Here is a 20,258-nt window from a genome sequence, read left to right as displayed (position 1 = left end):
TGACTGACTGTCAATTAAGCTATGTAATTTTGAACACAGAAGTTCACATTTGTGATTGTTTAGAACTGACTATCTTCTCTCTCAGCCCTGAGTTAGCAATTCAATATCACCTGTTGGGAATAGACTCTTTATATATATAATAATTACATTGCCAGTAGAAATATGCCACTTGGAATGTAATTCCAAGGTCTGGAGATACAAACCCTTCCTCAGTAGTTATTCACAAAAACCTAAAACTTGGACAAATTAGAATTATTTTTCCAGTGACTTACTTAGAAAGTAAAATCCTCCCAGCTGTAGAATATCATTCTGAGTTGTATGCATTCAGATTTAAAACCTGATGAAACACAGCGCTCAACACTATATGGGAGACATAAAATTTGTCTTTGCAGAGCAATGTGAACATTTATATCCAAAATCCCATTCTTCTGTAGCAAAACCAGGTCTGTCACATTTAATAATAATTGCCAAATTCTGTGTTGCAGAATTTACATGCAGTTGAGTGACACTAAAAGTAATGGGACTCGGTGCATCTGTACTTCGGCAAATAACTATACTATTAATTAACCCAATTTATAAGATGTCTTAATAAGCAGAAGAACAAGATTAGGTGAAAAAGCTGCAACTTCAAAAACCTTTAGAAAAAGCCACAGTCCCCCAAATCAACATGGTAACTAAGACTGCAGTCCTAACTCCATTTACCATAGAGTAAGCCCCACTGAACTGAACAGGACTTACTTCTGAGTAGACATGGTTAGGCTTGCACTATGATTTATATTATCTGATTCACTGAATGGAAATTTGATCCTAGCTACATTTAACAATACAGCTGATGGAATGCTTAATTTCTAAATACAAATATTAAAAGCAAAATTAGATGTAACAAGCACACAGTATAATTAATGGCCTGAGTAAGTGGATGAGTTAACCTGATGGTGCAAGGAACATTCTGATGAAATATACAACTACATGTCATTGCACAAATTGAATCTGATTACTTAAGCACTCTATGGTACACTCACTGTATGTTAATTTTCTCCAAACAAAGGCAGTTTAATAGCACATTTTAAGTACACATTTGAGTGAGTTAAGCATCACATCAGACATAAAGGTGATTATGGCTTATCAAGATGTCTGAATTAACAAGCCATTGTTTTGTGATACGCCATAGAACTGGGCATGCAAAGCAACGAAAAACAAGAGCAGACCAGTCTAAACCATGGTTTTTCCCATATATTTGAAACTTCAAACCATGGTTAGTACAAATTGTTTGGTGTGATACCTGAATTGAGCCACTGTGATTCATATTCCACGTGCATCAAGCCAGCTGAATTCTAACTTGTCACACAATAATGCTTCAGTTTCTTCAAGACCCTTGCATGCACACCTAGCTGACCAAGATCCAATGCAGCAGTAGCACTTGAAACACCATCTTTGCTGCAGTAGATAGTGAAGATGTGTGTTCCCAAACACTCAAGAGCATCTTACGAACATAAATTAGATACTGCAGCTGGGTAGCACATGTCCACTACTTAAATGAATTTCGGTATCTTTCCTTTGCACTTCTGAATGTTTACTTCAGCAATCATCAGTATAAGTATACTGCTACAAGTGTACATCTGGGCTACTATTCACCTTTAATAGCAACTGGACTAGTCAGCACACAAGTCTTTACAGCTGGACCATTCATATGTTATTGGAGATGTTTTCCACAAAAGATTTAGATTATGACAACACTGCAAAATGAATTAGCAAAGTGTATCAGACAGCATTAGCAGAATGAATGAGATGTCCACTCCTCCCAACTTTAGGGCCTAGAACTCTTGGCAGTGGAACCAGTCCATATCTACAGTGCCAGATGAGCAGAATGCATAAGGTGCACTTTGAACCCACACATATCTGAATGAATGGTAAGACATGGACAACATAGAAATGGAGAAATAGCTACCAATTAAAAGATGCTGTGCTCTGCAATTAAGGAGACAGTTCTGTGTTAATCCACAAGGCCGTTTGCAAAATTTGAAATTAAGTCCCTTCTTCCCTTTCAGTTATCCTGATTTCTTTCACTCACACAGAAGATTAACTACAATTGATAGCAAGCGTCCATAATAGTAAAACAGTCTCAAATATGAATACAAAATAAAAGCTTTGGAAAGAAAGTTTTCAGAGCAGGGCATGTAATTTATATACCATATTAAATATGGACTGTTCCAGATAAGGGTGACAAAAGCAGTAAGTAAAAAACATATTTCAATGCCTTTATTACATCTTTAATTTAAAAGTTGTCAGATGTGTTGCTACCATTAATAATCAATCTTATATACTCTGCTCCATTCATATGAACTGCCTGTAGTCAAATGTTTTTTCTTCCCTTTTAAACTGAAAGACAGGGTCACCACTTACAAAAATTACATAACAGTGCACTCAATCAAATTATAAACTAATTCTTCCAAAGAATTAAGGAAAGATGTAGTAGTTAGTCTTTTTCACGGGGGGAAATATTCAAAGTTGGTGGGATAACTGATTAGGTATAAAAACTGTACAATCAGTCATATCAGGCTAGTTTCTGTGTCAGATACTGCAATTATGAACTGCAGACTAAAATATCTCAAAGAGTTCTTTTTCCAAGTCATTTGTATGAGGAGCACAGTCACAAAAAGACCTTCCTTCACACCCAGTTGCCTAGGGGCACTGGCATGAAGGATACAAAGTACTCATCTGACGAATCCTATGCTTCCCAGTTATACCTCCAATGTTTTGTTCACCACCTCCTGGAAAGAGCAGCAGAAAAATGTCTGCAACTACTCCATAAAGCTGTTTTCCATTTATTTATTTATTATTATTTATTATTTCAATTTATATACCGCCCTTAGCAGAATAGCTCTCAGGGCGGTGAACAAACAAGATAAAATACAATATATCATAATAAAAATCATAAAAACATATACAAACAAACAACAAAAAACACTACAAAAACACAATACAACAAAAATTAAAAATACGGATTAAAAGATTAAAATGGTTAAGAAAATTAAAATGCCTGGGAGCATAAAAAGGTCTTTACCTGGCGCCGGAAAGATAAAAGTGTAGGCGCCAGGCGTACCTCTTCGGGGAGGCTGTTCCACAACTCAGGGGCCACCACAGAAAAGGCCCTAGATCTAGTAACCACCCTCCGGGCTTCCCGATGGGTTGGTACCCGGAGGAGGGCCTTAGATTCTGAACAAAGTGTACGGGTAGGTTCGTATCGAGAGAGGCGTTCCACAAGGTATTGAGGTCCCATGCCATGTAAGGCTTTATAGGTAAGAACCAGCACCTTGAATCTCGCCCGGAAGCAAATAGGAAGCCAGTGCAGACGCGCCAAGACAGGTGTTATATGCGAAGACCGACTGGTCCTCGTCAGTAGTCTGGCAGCTGCGTTCTGCACCAGCTGAAGCTTCCGAATTGTCTTCAGGGGCAGCCCTACGTAGAGCGCATTACAGTAATCCAATCTTGAAGTTACCAGAGCGTGAACAACGGAGGCGAGGTCGTCCCTGTCCAGATAGGGGCGTAGTTGGGCTACCAGACGAAGATGGTAAAACGCATTCCGTGCCACCGAGGCCACTTGTGCCTTGAGAGACAGGGAAGAGTCGAGAAGAACCCCCAAACTACGTACCTGTTCCTTCAGGGGGAGTGTAACCCCATCCAGAACAGGGTTAACATCCACCATCTGAGCAGGGAAGGCATTCACCAACAATGTCTCGGTCTTGTCTGGATTGAGTCTCAGTTTATTAGCTCTCATCCAGTCCATTATCGCGGTCAGGCAACGGTTCAGCACATCAACAGACTCACCTGAAGAAGATGAAAAGGAGAAATAGAGCTGCGTGTCATCAGCATACTGATGGCAACGCACTCCAAAACTCCTGATGACCGCACCCAGCGGCTGCATGTAGATGTTGAAAAGCATGGGGGACAAAACCGACCCCTGAGGGACTCCGCAATGGAGAGTCCATGGTGTCGAGTGATGTTCCCCAAGCACTACCTTCTGGTGACGATCCGCGAAGTAGGAGCGGAACCACTGCCAAGCAGTGCCCCCGACACCCAACTCCGCGAGTCTCCTCAGAAGGATACCATGGTCGATGGTATCAAACGCCGCTGAGAGATCAAGGAGAATCAACAGAGTCACACTCCCCCTGTCCCTCTCCCGACACAGGTCATCATACAGGGCGAACAAGGCTGTTTCGGTGCCAAAACTGGGCCTGAAACCGGATTGAAACGGATCTAGATAATCGGTTTCATCCAAGAGCGCCTGGAGTTGGCTGGCAACCACCCGCTCCAAAACCTTGCCCAGAAAAGGGACATTCGCCACCGGTCTATAGTTGTTTAAATTATCTGGGTCCAAGGAGGGTTTCTTTAAAAGAGGTCTCACTACTGCCTCCTTGAGGCTACCAGGGACCACTCCCTCCCTCAAGGAGGCATTAACCACCTCCTTGGCCCAACCGGTGGTTCCAGCCCTGCCAGCTTTCACTAGCCAAGATGGGCAAGGATCCAGAACAGACGTGGTCGCCCGAACCATTCCAAGCACCTTGTCCACTTCCTCGAGCTGCACCAACTGAAACTCATCCAATAAAGAAAGACAAGGCCGTGCTCCGGACACTTCAATGGATTCATCTGTCACAACATCAGAGTCAAGGTCCCTGCGGATACATGCAATCTTATCTTGAAAGTGTCCAGCAATTTCATTACAGCGGGTCTCGGATGTTTCCATAGTATCGTGGGGGCCAGAGTGTAAGAGCCCTCGCGTGACTTTAAAAAGCTCCGCTGGGCGGCTTAAAGATGATCTAATAGAGGCAGCAAAATAGAGCTTCTTTGCTGTCCTTACCGCTTTCGTATACAACTTATTGGTGGCACTTACCAAGGCATGATTGTATCCACTGGTAGTTTTCCTCCATCTGCACTCCAGCCTCCTCCTCTCATGTTTCATCGCTCTCAGCTCCGGGGTATACCACGGAGCTGTATGAGCTCTACAGCGAAGGGGACGCGCGGGAGCGATCGTGTCAATAGCCCGGGTCATTTCTGTATTCCACAGTGCAACCAGGGCCTCGACAGGAGCACCAGTCCTATCAGCCGGGAAATCTCCCAGAGCCCTCTGAAAACCTACAGGATCCATCCGGCTCCGGGAGCGGATCAACTTAATAGATCCTCCACCTTTGCAGAGGGAAAGAGCCGCTGTAAGACTAAATCTCAGCAAGCGGTGATCTGTCCATGACAATGGGGTAGATGAAAAACACCCCACCATCAGATCACCATCTCCATGTCCAGTGGCGAAGATCAAATCGAGAGTATGTCCCGACACATGTGTTGGGCCAGTAGAAAATTGAGACAGCCCCATTGTTGTCATGGAGGCAATGAAGTCCTGAGCTGCGCCAGATAAGAATACCTCGGCATGGACGTTGAAATCCCCCAGTACCAAAAGTCTAGGGGACCTCAAAAGGACCTCCGAGACTATCTCTGTCAGCTCAGCTAAGGAAGCTGTTGGGCAGCAAGGTGGACGGTACACCAACAGTATTCCTAGTCTGTCTCCCTGGCCCAACACAAGGTGGAGACATTCCAAACCAGTCGCCGTCAGGACAGGGTGCTTGGTGAGAGGAAAAGAACTCCTATAGACCACAGCGACCCCCCCTCCCCGGCCCTCAGATCTACCACAGTGCTGAACCAAATACCCGGGTGGGCAAAGCTGGGAAAGAGCAACTCCTCCCTGATCAGCCACCCAGGTCTCGGTTATACATGCCAGGTCGGCACCCTCCTCCAGAATTAAATGTACCTAAATATGTACCTACCCGTTCACTACGCTCGACGTCAAAGGCCCTTCTCCGGGTCCCAACTCATAAAGAGGCCCGGAGATCAACAACTAGATCTAGGGCCTTCTCGGTGGTGGCCCCCGAACTATGGAATGCCCTCCCAGACGAGATACGCCTGGCGCCTTCTTTGTTATCTTTTCGGCGCCAGGTAAAAACCTACCTTTTCGCCCAGGCTTTTTAAACATTTTAAATTTAATTTTAAACCTAATATGGATTTTAATTTATAAACTCAATGGCAATTCTATTTCGGATTTTTATCATGTTTAATGTTTTTATAATTGTATTATATTTTTCACACTTGCTCATATTTTAATTGTGATTTTATTTGTTGTACACCGCCCTGAGAGCTTTCTGCTATAGGGCGGTCTAGAAATGTAATTAAATAAATAAAATAAAATAAATAAATCATGGACAAGTGAGGTTTTATTATGTACCGACCTGGCATTCAAAAGCAGCACTTGGAGATCCGAGAGCTGGCTGATAGGACAACCAACAATCCTGTGGATATGAGGAGAACCGGAACAAGGCACAGACACAATTTGTCTGGGACGAGTTCCCCTTACCTGGCCTGTTCTCCTCCTAACACCATACCTCCCATTACCCGTCACTACGTTAATCGGGGGGCCCGAGAGCCCCCCCACGAAGGATGGAATCTTATCTCCCAGGCACATGTTAAAAATACACAAAACCACACAAACAAGCAAACATACCAATCATTCACCCCACATTAGCCCCCACACACACCCAAACAAACGTTAAAATGAGTTAATCCTCATCAAGCAGCGATGGCATGCATTAGGTATTAAACATTACTATTTTCTCTCTTACCACCAACCAGCAATTGCTAAGTAAGAAAAGCGGTTTCTAAAAAGGATTTGCTTCAGGTTTGACATTGAAAACTGCCTTATAAGGTATAAAAGCCTGAAAGGAGGAAGAGCCTTTGACAAAACTAAGGAAGTTCCTCTGCGCTTGCTCACAAGAGAGGGTGGACTTTTTTTCCACTCACAGAAAGAAGTAATGCTGAATAAATGACACATATGGAAAAATCATGGCTTTGCAGAATAAAACCACTGCTCTAAAATATCAACACAGTATAAATACAAAACCAGCTTTCTTTAACATTATAGTTTACCAACCTTGATTTAAAAAATAAAAATAAGCATTAGGATCTATGCTGATCTTGACTCTTGAACCTAAGCCCTATAAAAGTACATTTCCCTTTCAGAAAGAAATGAAGCAGATCTTCCTGAAACAGCTAAGCAGCAAAAATGTTGGGCCAATGAAATGAATTTGGTGTGGGGAGGTCTCTCCAAAGCAGAGGGACAAAAACACTGATCTTAGGTTGTAAGCGCCCATTTTCAGATGCTACCCTGTTCCTAGAGCAAAAGGCAAAGAGAAGATATTTGGTGGCCCTGCAAGCACACAATGAATTTTTAAAAACTGTAGCTATTTGCAACCTCAACGACTTTATAATGGTGAACACAATGCAGCCCCACTTCCACAGAAACCTCTGAGGAATGAGTAAGGGCCAATCCCACATATTTAAAACGGCAAGGTGAGGGAAACTGCTATTTAGGGTGTGACTCCCCTTCCCTCCCACAAAACCACAGTCCTAAAGGTGGATGCCTAAAGACAGAGGAAGAGCCATTGGATAAACTGGTCCCCTTAAAACCCCAGCTTGGGGGGGGAGCCACTCTCCCCTCCTCCTCGCTCCACTTCCTACACACAACCCTTTCGCCTGATATTCTCACAAGTTGAAGGCCAATGTAGCAACCAGTAAGAGGCTGGAGGAGGAGTGGGATCCGCATGGAAGCTATGGAGTGAAAGAAAGCGCTTAGATGGTTGGCGCTGGGGGAAAAAAAGCTAGACTTTTCTCTTTAAAAAAAAAAAGGTAGGTAAACGAGGCAATTGCCGCCGCGGCCGCCTCTCCCATACAGCTCAAATGAAAGGGAACGCCTGGAAGCAAACTGTCAGCAGCAATAAGGAAAAAGAAAAGCAGCCTCTCCGCTCTTTCCCTTGCCCATTCAATCCCCTCTGCCTCTCCCCGCTCCGCTCACCCTGTGCCACAGTCCACCACGCAGGCCGGGAGCCGCCCTGCCATCCTTTTCGGGTCGAGACGGCGCTGGGGAAAGGTGTGGAGGACCCCGCTGGCCTCGCTCTCCTCCTTCCACTCTGGGGGAGTGAAGCCACCCACTTCCGCAAAGGAGCCAGCCAGCCAGTCACTCCCTTCCCCAGCCTCTGGCTGACTCCCTCCCCCTCTTACTCGCGCTCTCACTCACACACGCGCGCAGAGCCCCGGCGAACGAGCCCAAGATGGCTGCCTGTTCCGTCCCTCCCTCGCTCCCTCCCAGCCAGGCAGCCTGCCTCAACGCCGACGAGGGAGGGAGACCGAGGAGGTGGAGGAAGAGAAAAGGGGAAGAGAGGACGGGCGCGTCAAACCGAAGCATTCGGTGACGTGCGTTGTTCAGGAAGCAAATGGATGAGAAAACGTGAAGCGGGCGGGCTCTCTAGTTTGTTTTCGCCCCTCTAGTCTTACATGGTTTACTCGCCCGCCCGTTGCGCTTTTCTCCCTCTCTCCTTTATTACAGGCTAGTCCCTCAGAGGAATTTATCTTACTAAGGCCACAATCCAATACACACTTACAGGGAGCAAGTCCCATTGAACCCAATGCAGCTTCCTTCTGAGTAGACATGTATTGGTTTACAGCCTTAGAGTAGTAAGAGCATAGAACGCTTAATGTCTTGTCTTCTCCTCTTCCCATAATTTTAAAACGTTAATCCAATGGTAATCTTAATAGTGGTATTACTGATTTCATCACACTCATCGCTTCATAGCATCCTCCTTTTCAATCACAACTGAACTGACATTAGTGGGGAACCTGTGGCCCTCCAGAAGTTGTTGGACTCAAATTCCCATCAGCCCCAACCATCACGGGCAATGGTCAAAGATTATGGGAGTTGCAGTCCAGGAGCATGGGCTCACCCTAATTTAACTTCTAACTGCACGATGGGCAAAAATTCATCAACTGAGCATTTTCACAGCAGAGATAGGAAAAGGCTTCACCAGCTGCTTTTTTCACTACTAGCCAGGCACAGAAGTTCTGTCGAGGAACAAGTTGTTGTTGTTGTTGTTGTTATTGTTATTATTAAAAGTTTAAAATTCAGTATTAAAAACAAATCAGATTGCAATCACCACAGGGTTGCCAATCTTCTGTTTCACAAGGGGCCCTGGATTTAAAAAAAAATGAAAGAGAAGGATACATTGCCAGCAGAAAATATCCATGTTTTCATGTGCCTGTAAATATAAAGAGCATATAGATGACACAAAACTACCTTTGTTATCTATTGAAAGAATTTGGTAGTTGTTAAATAAACCACTACTAGTTTTAGAATACACCAGCTTACAAACCATCATACTTCTCATTTTATTACTTGCATATAATAGATGACTGATGAAACTCTTAAAATGGTTAAAGAGAGAAGGAAAGCAAAAGCAAGAGGAGATAGAAACACGGTCAGAACCCTAAATGCAACAATACAGCAACTAGTACATAGGGACAAAGAGAACTATTCCAATATTGTATAGAAATAGAAGAGGACAACAAAAAGATTAGAACAAGAGCCCTATTCCAAAAGATTAAAGAAATGAAAGGGAAATTTAAACCAAGAGTAGGGATGTGGAATAATCAACAGGGGAACACACTGACTGACCGAGATGAAATAAAAAGAAGATGGAAGCAATACACTGAAGAACTCTACAAAAGAGATGCCAGGATGACAGAGTCATTCATGGAGGAACCGTATGATGAAGAACCAGAAATTCTAGAATGTGAGGTGAAAGCTGCTCTTAAAATACTTGGAAGAAACAAATCACCAGGAACAGATGGCATACCAATAGAGTTGCTACAAGCTACTGAGACTGAATCTGTCCAAATTTTGACTAAAATCTGACAAGAAATATGGAAAACTAAACAATGGCCCACAGATTGGAAGCGTTCAATATACATCTCAATTCCAAAGAAAGGGGATCCCAGGGAATGCAGTAATTATCGAACTATTGCCTTAATATCTCATGCAAGTAAAGTAATGCACAAGATTCTACAAAAAAGGGTCTTACCATATATGGAGTGAGAATGCCAGATGTCCAAGCTGGATTTAGAAAGGGAAGAGGCACCAGAGATCATATCGCAAACATACGTTGGATAATAGAACAGACAGAGGAATTTCAGAAGGAAATCACCCTGTGCTTTACAGATTACAGCAAAGCCTTTGATTGTGTAGATCATGAAAAACTATGGAATGCTTTCAAAGAAATGGGGGTGCCACGGCGTCTGATTGTCCTGATACACAACCAATACCCTGGACAAAAGGCTACTGTAAGGACAGAATATGGAGAAACCGATTGGTTCCCAATCGGAAAGGGTGTGAGACAGGGGTGTATTTTACCACCCTATTTGTTTAATCTAGAACATATACAGAAAGGGGGATTGGACCAAGATGAAGGAGATGTGAAAATTGGTGGGAGAAATATCCATAATTTAAGATATGCAGACGATCCCATACTACTAGCAGAAACCAGTAATGATTTGAAACGAATGCTGATGAAAGTTCAAGAGGAAAGTACAAAAGCAGGACTACAGCTGAATGTCAAGAATACCAAAGTAATGACAACAGAAAATTTATGTAACTTTAAAGTCGACAGTGAGGGCATTGAAGTTGTCAAGGCTTATCAATACCTTGGCACAGTCATTAACCAAAATGAAGACAATAGTCAAGAAATCAGAAGAAGGCTAGGACTGGGTAGGGCAGCTATGAGAGAACTAGAAAACATCCTCAAATGCAAAGATGTATCACTGAACACTAAAGTCAGGATCATTCAGACCATGGTATTCCCGATCTCTGTGTGTGGATGTGAAAGTTGGACAGTGAAAAAAGCGGATAAGAGAAAAATCAACTGATATTAGATGTGTTGGAGGAGAGCTTTGCGCATACCATGGACTGCGAAAAAGACAAATAATTGGGTGTTAGAACGAATTAATCCAGAACTATCACTAGAAGCTAAGATGATGAAACTGAGGTTATCATATCTGGACACATCATGAGAAGACATGATTCACTAGAAAAGACAATAATGCTGGGGAAAACAGAAGGGAGTAGAAAAAGAAGAAGGCCAAACAAGAGATGGCTTGATTCCATCAAGGAAGCCACAAACCTGAATTTACAAAATCTGAACAGGATGGTTCATGACATATGCTCTTGGAGGTCGCTGATTCATAGGGTCGCCATAAGTCATGATCATCTTGAAGGCACATAACAACAAAGACAACAAAGACAGATTAAGAAAAGGACCACAGATTAGATATAATTGCTGCCCTCATTTTACCCTAAAACATGAAGTTGTTATGGTCCTGCAATACACAAGTTTTTGTTTTGTTTTGTTTTTTGTAGTGACCCTGTCCAACCCAGCATGTGTATATATAACTCAAGGATAGGATAATACTATGGTTTTCCATATCACAACCTGGAACTGCTGGCCTTGACAAAATACCTTGGGATTTTTAGGAGTAGACCTCTTAAGAATGACATGCTATATTTCATTATGCTTTTTAATTTCAAAGAATCCTCTTCCTTTTACTCTCATCTCCTTTCCCTTTTTAACTGCAGAATCCAGACCACATGGTTGCCATGAACCTTGGATCCAGTAAAACAGCTATTGCCACTCAGTCACACACATCTCACACCAACTATAGGGCTTTCTTTCTGCACCTTTTCGGATCCTTGCTGACTGCCCAGCCATTCCTTGCTTCCTTTGGAATTAGGCCTCCATTACACTGAAAAGCAGAAATGTGTCAGCCAAGATGGAATTGAGAACATCTTTTCCAGTCCTGCTGCAGCAAAAGTGCTGTCCTCCACAAACTTCAACAAAGATAGGCACCAGAGCATCTTTGACAGTAAAGGTATGTGAACATATGAATGCATATGCACAGCTTCACAGTGTCTATGGCTTTTTAAAACACATTTTGATAGGTCAATATTTCATTTCTTATTCCCACCACACCAACTTATTATAAAATTCTTTACATTCATGAAAAGTACCATTTCACAATGCAAGGATAAAATACTTATTTTTCTGCATATAACACAAATGAAATTTAATCAAATACAGAATGCACATCCATGGATATTTTATAATTTCATTTTTTAAAAAAATGTGCCAATATAAACTGATAACAAAGGACATAATTAAAATTGCTTTTGGTATTTGCATGGCTCTTCATAAAATGCAATGATTCTGCCCCTCCATCCCATCTTTGTCTTGTAAATGTTTAAAAATAATTGTCCAACCAAGGAAACCTATTGGATATTTTCCATAAACTGCATTAGTGTAAGTGTGCCTGAGAGCCAGGGTGGAGAGAGATGTTCCTCTAATATTATTCACTAATAGGCAAAAAAACCTTGCGGTTTAAGAATGTACCTATAGCCAATAGATATTTCTATACAACTTTAAAAAGCAGGGAAATTGGGTAGCTATAGTGAATGCACCAGGGGAGCAGGAGACCTGACCTGTTCTCTGAGATATTGTACTGCCCTACAAATTTGTAAAACTGCAAATACAATTTGGGTTGGTCTTTCACAGTCCAATCCACTTCCTATGTAGCTTAGAAGAATATGGTAACATGTGCCTCTGACCATATGGGAAGTGGTGGCAACACCTGCCATCTCCAAAGATGTAGAATTACATTTTTGTATGTTTGTTGGTGTTCTTACTTTGCTTCTTTTGTGTTACTACTGTTTCTACAGAGAATCTAACCTAGAAAATTATATTTCTCTCATTATTCATCCTAGAAATCTGTGACCAATTTATTTTTCTTGATTTCAAAGCCTTTTTATTGGTCAATGTCATATGACGGTGAAGATAGTCTTTTTTGTTTCAAACTGGAGGTTATGCTCTATTTCTATTTTGGGCACATTAACAGTTGAATCTGAAACTGCAGTTTGATGTAAAATCAGACTGATTACAATATGTTGCTACTTGAGCAATAACTGTAGATATTGGGAAGAAATGTCGCCTGCCCAAGATGCATGTTTTCAGCCTGCTATGCTTAAACTATTCCACTTAAGGAAAGGTGGGCATGGTCAATTAAAAACACAGAGCACAACTAGAATTTTGCTAGAATAAGTTTCACCTCCCACTGTTTTATCTTGTGTAAACTGAGACACTTCTCATGCCCATTGGAAACTATTCTGCAGAACAGTCAGTGCCATTATTCCACAATTGTTTTTGAAGCTTTTTTTTAGTGTTGCACAGTGTTGCGATACTTCGCATATTCACAGAAACAGAAGCAAAAGAGAATGATTTACTATAGGAAACCACTAACATTGCAAAGTAAATGAAGCATTTAAAGTGACTATCTGAATGATATCAACTGTTCTAATATAGTTGCTTCCTCCCTGCTAAAACAAGATCAGCACAGCACATGCCTGGTTTCTGTTTTTTGGGCTGACCGCAGGTGTTGCCACCGCTCACCAACTGCTCAGAGGCACATGTTACCAAAGTCTTCCAAGCTATACAGGAAGTAGATTGGACTGTGAAAGACCCAGGGCCAGCTCCAGGAATGCCGGGCCCTTAGGCATCAACTTGCCCTGGCCCCTGGCATGTGTGTGTGCACACACGCATGCATGCACACACACACGCGCGCCCCCACGCCCCCCACCTACCTGTCTGCTGTCTTTTACCATTACCCTTAATGAAGATGACAGCCATTGTTTCCCTAAGGGGATGATGCCTCCGCCGCCATCTTTGTTTTTTTTTTATCATTAATTTTTATTCAAATTTTCAAAAACAAAACAGAACAAAACAAAACAAAAATACAAATTAAACAATAAAATAAAATGTTGACTTCCGATTTGTCGCAGATCAGTTATAGGTCTACAATATATAACAAACCTGTCTCTTAAATTATATTACAAAATCACTTTCCTCCAGTAGTTATCTTAATTAATCATCAAATCTCATAAACATCACTTTATTCTTTCCACAAAAAGTCAAAAAGAGTTTTCAACTCCTTGAGAAATATATCTATCGATTTTTCTCCAAATAAATATGTCAATTAATCCATCTCATCAAATCTGTTAGGTCCAATAATTTCAATAGCCATTCTTCCATTATCAGTGTGAAATCCATCTTCCATCCTTGCACCCATAATAATCCTGTTAGGTCCAGTAATTTCAGTAGCCATTCTTCCATTATCAGTGTCCCATAATAATCTTGCTGTCATAGCCAAAGTCATATAATAAGAGTCTGATGGGAATTTCCTTCATCACAAATATTTTCTTGCCATCAATTTTGAATGTGTTGCTAAAATATTGTTGTAAAGTCATATCTCTGTTTTTCTTTTTTACGAAATGCACCGGCACATCTCTTGAGAATTTTTCCATTGTCACATATCTGTAATTAATTCTATAGATTTTTTCTATGTCAAACTCCATCACATCATTCCAGACCAGAAATTTACCCAAGACATTGATAGCTTTATCTCTAATATCTTCATTAATTTCTTCAAGGACAACGCTGAATTCCAAACAGTAAACTTTATCTCTAATATCCATAAACTCCAAGTCTTTTTCCAGTTCCACATTTGTTCCAATCTCCAGGGCTTGCATCTTCCCTTTAATTTTTCTTTTTTCATCTTCTAATGTTTGTTCAGTTGTATCTCTGATCTCATCAACCTCCTCCATTTCTTTAAGCTCCTGCTTCATTTTGCCAAATTCAATTTTCATCTCCTGTCTACCCTGTCTCAGGGTTTGTTTCATTATCTCAATCTCATCCATTATTTTCTGAAACATAATTACTTCCAGGGTCTCAGCCACTTTCTTGATTGCCATTCTTAAAACCACGAAGAAAAAAAAAACCACTTCTTATTCCAGCAACAAAGGGGTTAATGTTCCAAGTCTGATGACATCACAGTGTAGACAGTGTAGACAGCACAGCCTGCCTTATCTCTTATATGTTCAGGAATGCAAAACAAATTCAGTTCACAGCATCAAAACAGTTAGTGGCATCGAGCAGATTCGTCAAAATGAAATAGACCAGAAAAAATAGTCCCAGACATACAATACTCAAAAGTTCATAAATCAGATTTATTTATTTTTTTCTCTTCGGAATAGAAATCCCTCATCCGTTTGTATCTTTAAAATGCACAATTCCAGGCCAGCTTTTTGCAATAAAAACAAAGATAAGCCATCTCGATTTCTTTCCTCCTTAATTTCGTAAATGAAAGAGAAGAGTTATAACTCACCCAGGAATTCTTTATAGCTGATTCATTGACAAATCTCTTTTTGCTGTAACAATTTAAGCCAGATGATAAAAATAGAAAGAAGGATGCTTGTCTGTTGAAATCCATTTTTCTTTAAAGAAAAGATAAACGTCTCGCTTAATCAGTTAGAGCTTGTTTGGAAGTCCGTCCGGCGTTGCTGGCTGAACCTTCTCTCATAAACTAATGAAATCCAGTCCCCCCAACAAACACAAGCTTCTGTGGTTAATCTCTAGGTTTCTCCCTGCCCGGGAGAAAGTCTTTACCAGCCAAAAAAAAACACGTTCTGACTGATTTTAAAACTGAAAAAGCTTCCTCTGAGATGAGAGCTCGACTCAAAGGCAGCCACAGGCGAAGCAACCCTTCCCGGAAGTCCGCCGCCAAGAATGTACCTATAGCCAAGAGATATTTCTATCCAACTTTTAAAAGCAGGGAAATTGGGCAGCTATAGTGAATGCACTAGGGGAACAGGAGACTTGACCTCCTCTCTGAGATATTGTACAGCCCTACAAATTTGTCAAGATGCAAACACAATTTTGGTTGGTCTTTCCAGGGCTGGTTCTAAAGGTCGGCCAGGTGGGGCACTGCCCCGATGGCCCCTGGAGCTACAGGGGGCCCCTCAGCCATCCCTCCGCTCCCCTTCTGTGATCCGCAGCCCCCACGCCCCCCACCTACCTGTCTGCTGTCTTTTACCATTACCCTTAATGAAGATGACAGCCATTGTTTCCCTAAGGGGATGATGCCTCTGCCGCCATCTTTGTTGATGGCACGCATGTGTGTTACGCACGCACATCTCTGCCATCAACTAAGATGGCGGCAGGGGCTTCAGTACCTTAGGGAAACCGCGGCCACCGACTTCGTTAAGGGCAATGGTAAAAGACAGCAGACAGGTAGGTGGGGGGCATGGGGGCTGAGGATCACAGAAGGGGAGCGGAGGGACGGCTGAGGGAGCCCCTGTAGCTCCAGGGGCCATCGGGGCAGTGCCCCACCTGGCCGCCCTTTAGAACCAGCCCTGGAAAGACCAACCAAAATTGTGTTTGCATCTTGACAAATTTGTAGGGCTGTACAATATCTCAGAGAGGAGGTCAAGTCTCCTGTTCCCCTAGTGCATTCACTATAGCTGCCCAATTTCCCTGCTTTTAAAAGTTGGACAGAAATATCTCTTGGCTATAGGTACATTCTTAAACTGCAAGGTTTTTTGACTATTAGTGAATTTCCCTGCTTTTTAGTCCGGGAGGTAAGAAATGGGATCCTGTGCAAGTTTGATCATTTGCATGCTTATTGAGTTCAGTAGGATTTGCTCCTGTGCAATCATGCTTGGGATAGGTGAAACTGACCACAAGGGATAGGGAGGGGAGGAGGGAGATGGGAGCAGGCAGGAGGGGGATAAGGAGGATAGGTTTGATCATTTGCATGTTTATTGAGTTCAGTGGGGTTTACTCCTCTGCAAATCATGCTTAGGATAGGTAAAATTGACCATGGGGAGGGAAGCCTGGAGTGAGCAGGGGAGGAGAAAGAAGGGAGGGGTGAGGAGAGGGGAAGGAGGGAAAGGCAGGTCAATTGTATGCTTATTGAGTTCAATGGGATTTATTCCTGTGCAATCATGGCTAGGATAGGTAAAACTGACCAGGGGCGTGGGAGAGGAGAGGAGAGGGAAGGAAGAAGGGGGAGAGGGAGCAGAAGGAGTGGGAGGGGGAAGGAGGGGATTAGAAGGGGAGGGGAGGGGTGAAGGACAGGGAGGAAAGGGGCAAAAGAGATGTGATGGGAGGGAGGAGGAGGGGATTTACTCCAATGCAATCATTCTTGAAAATGGACTGCCTTCAAGTCGATTCCGACTTATGGCAACCCTGTGAATAAGGTGTTCATGGTAAGCGGTGTTAGAGGTGGTTTACCATTGCCTTCCTCTGAGGCTGAGAGGCAGTGACTGGCCCAAGCTCATCCAGTGAGCTTCATGGATGTGTGGGGGATTTGAACCCTAGTCTCCCAGGTCATAGTCCTAGGATAGGTAAGACTGCCCATGAGGAAAGAGGAGGGGGAGGGCAGAGGATGGAGGGGAGGGCAGAGGATGGAGGGGAGGGGAAGGGGGAAGAAGGGGATTAGAAGGTGATGGGGGAGGTGAAAGGAGGGGTGAAGGAAGGGAGAAGGGAGGGGAGTAGAGGGAAGGAAGAAGGGGGAGAGGGAGCAGAAGGAGTGGGATGGGGAAGGAGGGGATTGGAAGAGGAGGGGAAGGGGTGAAGGAAGGGCCAAGAGAGGTGATGGGAGGGAGGAGGAGGGGAGGGCAGGTTTGATCATTTGCATGCTTTTTGAGTTCAATTTACTCCTTAGGATAGGTGAAACTGACCTGGGGGAGAGGGAGAGCAGATTGGGTGGTTCGGCACTGGGCAGAGAGAAAGCCCGTCCTTTTCAAAAGAAAAACTTTGTGAACAGTATCATTCTTTTTCAGGGTTTCCCCCAACTTTTTATTCTACAGCAGGCACATGTAGCCTCCCGCCCAAATTTAAACCAAAGCTGTCCCCAGCCAAATCCACACCATACCTTTATTTCACTTTAGACAGTTATGGCTTCTCTCAAAGAATCCTGGGAAGTGTAGTTAGTGAAGGGTGCTGAGAGTTGCTAGGAGATCCCCTGTTCCCCTCACAGAGCTTAAATCAGAGCAGCTGACTGTGAAACCACTCTGTCCACTGGAGCTCTGTCAGTGGAATAGGAGTCTCCTCTCAGCACACCTTTCACAAACTACACTTCCCAGGATTCTTAGGGGGAAGTCATAACTGTCTAAAGTGAAATAAGGGTCAGGTGTGGGTGTGTCCGCCTGATTAGGCAAGCCCAGCAGCTGTGAGTCTGGCTTTTATAACACTGACAGTTGGTTCTTACTGAGCATGCCCAACATTATCATTGAGTTCAAGCCAAAATTCCTTAAATTAATTAAAAATCAGCCAGGCATTTTTTTAACTTTTAGACTGCAGAAGATGAAGGTCAGAGTATGGGGCAAGGTCAGTAATAGGAGTACAGGTCCTCTGTGAACATGGCTGATCTTTAATTAATTTCAACAGATTATGAGAACTCTTGACAGAAAAAAGTCCAGTGGGTTTGTTTTCCCCCCACTCTTTTTACACTTTGAACTGTCGATTCTCTCTGACTATTTTGTGTATCACCATGACAATTGACATGGTTGTTAAGCAAGCATTTCTGAGTTCAGGACTATACGTTTTATAAGGTTTATTTTTGAAATGAGTTTATGAGAAGGATCAGAATGGCATGGGGGGTATTTTCAATCTAATATTGCAGAATGCGAAAAATCCATTCTGACTCTTGTGCCTGTATAATTAAAAACTGGTTCTTCTAATGATAGCAAATAATCTATATCAAATTATATTTCTCCTTTCTCCACTTCATTTGAAGTCATGAGCCCTGATATACCCTTTTCAGAGATATATGCATTTTTACACACCATTTCATGTGTTATCACATCACTATGACTTTCTATGGCTATTAGCCATGATGGCTGTGTTCTGCCCCCACTGTCAGATGCAGTATGCCTTTGAATACCAGTTGCTGTGAATGATAAGGGGTAAAGTTCTGTTGCACTCAAGTCCTGCCTTCAGGCTTCCCATGGGTGTCCAACTGACCACTGTGAGAACAGAATGCAGCACTCCTTGGGTTCTTAAAGCTTCACAGTTCCCCCAGTTTCTAAAATGGGTATTTGTATGTTCATGTGTGTGTGAATAGTTGGATCCAGTGTGCCTTGTGCTGGGGTGGGCAAGAAATTTGATTCAGTTTTCATTTGAAGCCGAGTCTATCAAATTTGCACTTTCCAAAACAATATGAGAATCAAAACAGCAATCCTTTGAAATTTGCACTGATTTGAATTTTGCAGTGTAGTCTGCCAACCAAACAATGTTTACAAAAATTCAAGAATGTGCATAAAAATAAATAAAAACAAGGAGACTAAGGGGGCATATGATAACACTCTGCAAGTATTTAAAAGCTTGCCACACAGAGGAGGGCCAGGGCCTCTTCTTGATCGTCCCAGACTGCAGGACACAGAATAATGGGCTCAACTTGCAGGAAGCCAGATTTCAACTGAACATCTGGAAAAACTTCCTTACAGTTAGAGCTGTACGACAATGGAACCAACTACCTAGTGAGGTAGTGGGCTCTCCAACATTGGAGGCATTCAAGAGGCAGCTGGACAGCCACCTGTCAGGTATATTGTAATTTGGATTCCTGATCGAGCCGGGGGTTGGACTCGATGGCCTTATAGGCCCCTTCCAACCCTATGTTTCTATGAATATATGAGTGAAAAAAACATACAAAAATACATTACAGGATAATAAATTGTTTGCACAAATGTGTACGATAGTCAAAACTGCCTACAAAATGTGTTTAGTAAAGGAAATTCATACTAAAATGCTGGAGAATTTTCATGATTAAAAAAAATCACAAATTGCTGCAGAAATGTGGAGAACTGAATTTAAGATTGGAATAATTAGAAAGAGAGGGAGCTTAAACTGACAGAACTTTCCATTCCTAGCCATGTGTGAGCAGAAAAGCACTTCTACTCTTGCAAGATGGTACTGATTCCTTTAATTTTCCCTTCCCACTGCAGTGCCCTCTTGTCCATCCCATGCTATTCCTCCAACCTCAAGAGCACATTTTCAGAGACTGTGGTGGAGAGAAGAGAACAGGAAAGCCCCACTGCACAAGCAGAACTCCAGTCATGTTTATTTGGATCCTACCATTGATGCATCAGAACTCAGCTGTACCAAGCATAATTCTAAATTTGATGGTCCATTCTATTCAGTTCTCATTAAAATCTGAAATGTTTTGTTTTCTATTTCTTGCTAACTTAACTGAATCATTTTTTCAGTTAAAGTACTTTCAGCAGCATCACATATACTTTCTTTACGTTCCTCCATTTCAAATGCAGTTGCTATATGGCTCTGGGATCTTCTGTTCAAGAGCAGTAAGTCTAAAGTGCACAAAGGTTTATGGAACAAGTTTCATGGTTATTTGGATTCTGGCCAGTGTACATAACAATTTACATAAGGTGTGCTGTGTATCCACCTCACATCTATGAGACACAGATGATACAACCTTCATTTTCTGTA

The 20,258-nt window shown here is 42.5% G+C and overlaps 1 protein-coding gene and 1 long non-coding RNA gene across 3 annotated transcripts in view; one reads left to right on the top strand and one right to left on the bottom strand.

Moving 5' to 3' along the window:
- ACTR3 (actin related protein 3) overlaps positions 1 to 8,394 on the bottom strand; it is a 47,187-nt gene extending 38,793 nt beyond the window's left edge. Inside the window, exon 1 of one of the 2 annotated variants that reach the window (XM_061608964.1) lies at positions 8,374 to 8,394. In XM_061608964.1, the coding sequence (XP_061464948.1) occupies positions 8,374 to 8,375 (2 nt within the window). In that variant the 5' untranslated portion in view covers positions 8,376 to 8,394. Of the gene's footprint in view, positions 1 to 7,894; positions 8,111 to 8,373 lie in introns of those variants that run through there. The other variant, XM_061608963.1, reaches the window with a different exon arrangement.
- On the top strand, positions 7,539 to 20,030 carry LOC133376575 (uncharacterized). The gene is made up of 3 exons (XR_009760530.1): positions 7,539 to 7,728; positions 11,501 to 11,793; positions 19,757 to 20,030. It is a non-coding gene; the product is annotated as an uncharacterized LOC133376575 (long non-coding RNA).
- The last annotated feature ends 228 nt before the right edge of the window (positions 20,031 to 20,258 follow it).

This window comes from Rhineura floridana, chromosome 2, assembly GCF_030035675.1.
Source record: "Rhineura floridana isolate rRhiFlo1 chromosome 2, rRhiFlo1.hap2, whole genome shotgun sequence".
Taxonomy (NCBI): Eukaryota; Metazoa; Chordata; class Lepidosauria; order Squamata; family Rhineuridae; genus Rhineura; species Rhineura floridana.
This window is presented reverse-complemented; position numbering and strand designations above follow the sequence as displayed.